General features: G+C 54.0%; 1 protein-coding gene across 1 annotated transcript; it reads left to right on the top strand.

Moving 5' to 3' along the window:
* The first annotated feature begins 255 nt into the window (after window positions 1–255).
* On the top strand, window positions 256–5,817 carry PCBD1 (pterin-4 alpha-carbinolamine dehydratase 1). The gene is made up of 4 exons (XM_010589201.3): window positions 256–363; window positions 3,698–3,829; window positions 4,389–4,469; window positions 5,275–5,817. Exons 1-4 carry the CDS (start codon window positions 361–363, stop codon window positions 5,371–5,373), a joined length of 315 nt encoding a protein of 104 aa, XP_010587503.1. The 5' UTR covers window positions 256–360; the 3' UTR covers window positions 5,374–5,817.

Below are 5,817 nucleotides of genomic sequence, written 5' to 3'. Positions count from 1 at the left end.
TAGGATCACGCAGCTGCTAAGCGGCAGAGCACGGTTCAGACGCAGAAGTCTGCGTTTGAAGCCCGGGTTACCACTCCCCAAACTCCTTGGAGCAACCGCACCGACGGCGGCGCTAAGAGGAAAGGCAGGCGCTGCAGGGACGCCGAGCCCCGGCGGGTGCGCCGCTGTGAGCGTTAATCATCACCTGGGTCGGCCGCTCTGGCGCGAACGGAAAGGCGGGCCGCGGGCTCCACCCCGGTCGGGGGCGGGCCGGGGGCGGCCCGAGCGGGTTCCGCCCGCCCGCTCGCCTAGTGCGCCTGGCCGCGGCGCTCGCCTCTCGGCCGGCTGCCTGCTGCCTGCCCGCGTCCAGCGCGCTCCGACATGGTGAGGGAGGGCAGGGCGGGCCGCGGTAGGCCGGCTGCCGGGGCTCGGAGGAGAGGAGGAGGGCAGCCTGTCCTGGCCCAGGCCCGCCGCGAGGCCGGGAGCCGAGGGGCCCCGGGAGCGGAGGGGCCCCGGCAGCCGAGGGGCCCCGGCAGCCGAGGGGTCCCGGGAGCGGCCGGACCCGCCGCTCTCCGCGCTGCGAGGGTCGGCATTTCCGGGTCTCGGAGCGGCCGCCTGGAGTTCACGCCCCGCTCCCAGCTCCTGGGGGTGCACGAGGGGAAGCTGAGGCTCCCAGAGGGGCGGTGCAGGGCCGGGTAACCGCGAGCGGGAGCCCAGGCCTGGCTCTGACTTCCAGGCCAGGGCTCGCTCCGCGCCGCGGTGCTGGGGCGGGGCTGTGGGAGCAGGGAACGGGTGAGGCGAGGCGTCCTAGGGAGCCAGCAGTTGTCGTCCCCGTTAGTGGCACGTTTCTGTTCTCTTCTGGGGGGAGACTGAATTTGTGTGCTTTTTTGTGCGTGCGTGTGTACTGCCCCTTCTCGATTGCGCTTCTGACCTCACCTGGGTACAGCGTCTGTCTGGGACCAAGGCCCATCAGTGGAGGCATGATGGCCCAGGACCATTTATTCCGGGCTGAGCTGTCCGCCAGGAGGGTCTGGGCCCTTGACTCAGCGTCAGCACTCCCACCCTCAGCCAGGGAGGTGACGGTGAGCCTGTGGGGGCATCAAGGAAGCTTTACTAGACACAGCCTATTTCGGCCCCAACACATTCGGGGCAGTGAGGACTGCGGTGACAACAGGGAGGGCCTTTTGAAAACTGTGGCTTGGGGGTGGGTTTGGGGGGCAGTGAGTAAGGCTGTTGTGAACTGCAGGAGGCCCCAGACACAGGGGGCGGGTAATCAGTATCCCTCTGCACACCCGCTTAGGCTGGAGGCAGAGTTCAGGCCTGACGGTGAATTTACTAATCAAACATGGCCCCTTCCCCCTCCCTGATCCCACAGGCTGTGGGCTTTGGGGGGTTCCAGAAGACTCTGAGGAGAGAGGGCGTTCTCCCAGGAACTCATCAGTCCCACCCACCCCTCTCAGAGCCAAAGGAGTGAACAGTGGATTTGGGTGCCTGGGCTGACTTCCGGCCATCTGGTTGCCTGGATACATGGACCAGGCTTATTAGCACTGAGAAGGGCAAGCTTCGGAATAGAGAGAAGGTTGCGTGGATGACGCCGAGTAAGCACTGCCATCTCGGTAACCACTGAAGAGGAGGAGAGGGGCCAGATCAGATCAGTTTGGCGAGGGAGGGGGGACACCAGTCTTCAGGAGAGAGGAAAAGATTGATCTATCAGTGCCTGGCAGTGCCCCTCCAGGCCTACCCAAACCCTGCCAGGCCCATTGCCAGCCCACTTAACCCAAGAAGTCTTTAGGAAATGCAGTAACAGTGCACTTTATCAAATTGTCCTGTTAACTCCTCGTGCTGATCTGTGAAGTGGAAGTTTTTGTCCGTATTTTCCGCACGAGTCCAAGAGAGGTGAAGTGCCACATGGCCGACAAATGGCAGAACTGGGGCTTGAACCTCTCCTGCCAGTTCAGCCCAGGGCTGTCAGGCTGAGGGCTGCAGACCACTTAACACCCCTCACATTCTCTCTCCAGACTTAGTGATTTTTTTCAGTTTAGTACTTTATCAGTTTCTGCCCTTGGGTGATTCTCTCTCTGGATTCTACATTCTGGGATCCCTTAAGCTCCTAGACCTAGACAGTAGAACTGACCTTTGCTTCATTTATTCTCTGAGGGGTCAACTCCTGGCCTGAATGGTGCCAGTCTGAGCCACCTGAGGGCACTTTGCACAATAGGTACATATGACAGGACCTGGGGTTCCAGGGCCGTCTGTGATGGTGCCCATAGCCTCACGTCACCCCTCAGCATCCCATTACCCACCTGCCATACCCCACGCTCCAGGACCCAGGCCTGCAGTCAGCAACCAGCTGCTCCAGACTGTGTCCCATGCCTAAGGCTCTTCCCCCTCTGAGTAGCATGGCTCACCACCCCGTCAGTGTAGAGGGCAACTTCTTATCTTGGCTGAGCTTAAGAACTCCTTCCTCTAGGAAGCTGGTCCTGGTTTTCCTCTGGCCTCCCCACAACATAATTGAACACTGCCTCCTTGAAGTCCCCCACAGTCTTGCAGACAGACACTGGGGAGCCAGGCTGTGTGGGTAGGGGTTTATCTTGGCCTTTGGCCAAATGACTTCCATTTCGGGTCTGAACTCTGTGGCCCGGGCTTCAGAAGCTGCCAGAATAAAAAAAAAAAGAAAAAACCCGTTGCCCTCAAGTTGATTCCGACTCATAGCAACCCTGTAGGACAGAGAAGAACTGCCCCATAGAGTTTCCAAGGAGCTCCTGGTGGATTCAAACTGCTGACCTTTTGGTTAGCAACTATAGCACTTAACCTCTACACCACCAGGTTATTCCCAGAATAGAAAAAAAATTAAAAAAAGAAGATGGAAAATCTGAGAAACTGAAGCCCAGCAGCTTCGGACTAGAAGCTGCGAGGTGAGAGTGACAGAGAACCTACTAGATATAGTGCCAGTGGTTGTCAACTGCAGTGTGCTAAGAATCACCTGGGAAACTTGTTTGAAATGGCAGTTCCTTCACCAGGCCCCCAGGAATGCCAATTCAGTGGTCAGGAGCAGGACCTAGGAATCTGCATATTTCTGCTGCAAGTGGTCCACAGACCACCCTGAGAACACTGCCTGCGCTGTCACTGACTAGGGGTAGGGGTGGAGGGAACAGCAGACAAGCCATTTCCCCTCCCTAGGCCTCAGTTTCCTTTTCAATACACCTAACAATGAGTAATAGCCGGGCCATGGGGGTGAACTAGAAAAGAAAGATAATAGAAAGGAAAGCTGGAGAGTTGGGGGTACTCTTTTCCTAAAAGATTGTGTTGTAATAAATACACTTGCATCTGGGTTTGGTGTTGCTTTTACTTTCTTATTAATGTAACCTTAGTTTGGGAGGCGGAGGGGCCCCCCTCTAAGACTTTTGTGGGGTTGGGAGGAGTGTTTCTGGGTCAGATAGCTTCCCAGTGATTTGCATTATACTCATGGATTTTCCCTCTCTGGGTGGAGTGTAAAACCCCAAACCTAAGAACCTATCAGTGAATGAGGAAGGACCCCACCTCCTGGGCAGGGCCCACCCTCTAGACCTCCCAATCTATTGCTTAAAGATTAGCTGTTCTTTGACCTTTCACCCAGCATCCAGAGCAGCCAGGGGAGGCAACATTCCCCAAATGGTCTGAGCCTTCTCATTTGACCTGTAAAAATAAATGCCCTTTGGCCTGTTTTTTCCTCTCCCAGGCTGGCAAAGCACACAGGCTAAGCGCCGAGGAGAGGGACCAGCTGCTGCCAAACCTGAGGGCTGTGGGGTGGAATGAGGTGGAAGGCCGCGATGCCATCTTCAAGCAGTTCCATTTCAAAGACTTCAATAGGGTATGGGGCCAGGGTGGGACAGAATTTTGACACTAGGGCTGATGGGGTCATGCTCCAGAACTTGTTCTCTTCCTTAATGTCATGGTAGCATGACTATCAGATACGACTCTAACCTAGTTTATTTGGGCCCTGTGCCAGTGAGGAAATGAACTTCCCTAACTTACTTGGAAAGTGTCATCTTTGGGGGTTGGAGAGTGGGGAGATGGGTCTTGGGCTTTCCCTACCTGGAACTCTTAGGAAAGAGCCTCAGAGATTCTAGGGCCCTGCCTGGAAGCAGGGATGTAGGTCTGAGGACATGTTCGTAGATGGCCAGAGATTCACCAAGAACCAACCTCTTCTGGCATGTCCAACCTTGTTAGTGGTCCTGGTAACATGACTTTCTTCCTGCTGCAGAAAGACAACCTTAAACTCAAGCCTCAGAACAGTGACAGGATGCCAGGGGGAGGTGATGACAGCTCCAGGGGTCTCCCTGTAACAGGCTAGTCTGTCCTCCTGCACCAAGGCCTTAAGCTGCTCCTCTCTCTCAGAACACTAATCTAGGTCTCTCTTCATTCAATAGGCTTTTGGGTTCATGACAAGGGTGGCCCTGCAGGCTGAGAAACTGGACCACCATCCTGAGTGGTTTAATGTGTACAACAAGGTGAGTGACATCCAAATTATGAGAACTCCAACTCTGCGCTCCTAGGTTGTCTGTCCACTCATCCTGCCCCATCCATCTCTTCCTGATCTCAAGATTGCAGCACAGACACCCCTGGAAAATATTCAGTCTCGTTGCAAATGGAAGAAATGCAAATGAAATCACTGGTGAGATATTTGTGGCTAAAGTAGACATTAAACCAAACCCGTAGCCATCGAGTCGATTCCAACTCATAGTGACCCTATAGGACAAAATACAACTGACCAATAGGGTTTCCAAGGAGCAACTGGTGGATTTGAACTACCAACCTTTTGGTTAGCAGCTGGAAGGCAAGGCTGTGGGAGACAGGCACACTTACTCATTGTTAATCACCATAAATAGCTTAAGTCTTCCTGGAGGTATGAAAGAATGGAAAAGTAATAAACCTGAATTAAGAAACGCATGCAGAGCAACCATCATTAAGTGCCTACCATGTGCCAAGGGCTATGCTGGACTGTTTATACTAACATTAAGGCTTGGAAAAGGCTATGTGTAAATTGATAGTATTTAGGAGCTGGAGCTGGCTTTTGGTCTTATTTTTAGCTCTTAGGTGGCTCTTGAAAAACATTCAAGGAGAGATGGCGTAGAAGACAGTTCTGCACTGTTGTTAGACCTATCACCAGTTGTCTGGAAGGCAGCCTGTGGGAGAGCAGTGACCATCTACTCTTCTGGAACTCCTAGTGTGACAGCCTGACAGCTGGTGACACTCCTCTGCTCGTGAGTTACATCAGTGGAGTCAGCTGGCTGTGAATTTCTGGTTTTGTTTCAGGTCCACATCACCCTGAGCACCCATGAGTGTGCAGGCCTTTCAGAGCGGGACATAAACCTGGCCAGCTTCATCGAACAAGTAGCAGTGTCCATGACGTAGGAGGCCGTCCTTCCTCTTTAATTCCTCAGGGGGGAGGGGTGGTTGAATAGAGAATCCAGGGAGGGAGGTGGGGAGCCCTTGGTCCTGAGGCCTTGCTGAGTCACCATTGCCAAGTCCGCCCTGCTGCCCCTGTTTGGGGGTGAGTCCTTGCCGTGAACAGGAGAGGACCACTTCACTGACCTTTCCCCCATGCCACTCTCTTCATCCTTGGGGCTTTGTTACGCATACACTAACTTGAATAAACTCTTCCCTTTCTTTGCAACTTCCCAGCAAATCATGATTTTCTTTCCCAGCTGTACCCTTTCTGATTCATTTCTCTAGAAGCTGTGATAGATAGAGGGGGACATGAAGTCTTATCTTAGAAACCAGGACCCCAAAGTAAACCCCACCCTAAATGATGGAAACATGTGCTTTTAGGCCTCAAATAAAACTATTGTGTCACTG

This window comes from Loxodonta africana, chromosome 16, assembly GCF_030014295.1.
Source record: "Loxodonta africana isolate mLoxAfr1 chromosome 16, mLoxAfr1.hap2, whole genome shotgun sequence".
In the NCBI taxonomy this organism is placed as follows: Eukaryota; Metazoa; Chordata; class Mammalia; order Proboscidea; family Elephantidae; genus Loxodonta; species Loxodonta africana.
Note: the sequence above shows the minus strand (reverse complement) of the source record. Positions and strands in the feature narration are given on the sequence as shown.

What these genes read in the sequence shown, in the direction of transcription:
- PCBD1 (XM_010589201.3), top strand. An exon ending in ATTTCAAAGACTTCAATAGG is followed by an intron (nt 3,830 to 4,388) that starts GTATGGGGCCAG and finishes TTCATTCAATAG; the next exon opens with GCTTTTGGGTTCATGACAAG. An exon ending in GGTTTAATGTGTACAACAAG is followed by an intron (nt 4,470 to 5,274) that starts GTGAGTGACATC and finishes GTTTTGTTTCAG; the next exon opens with GTCCACATCACCCTGAGCAC.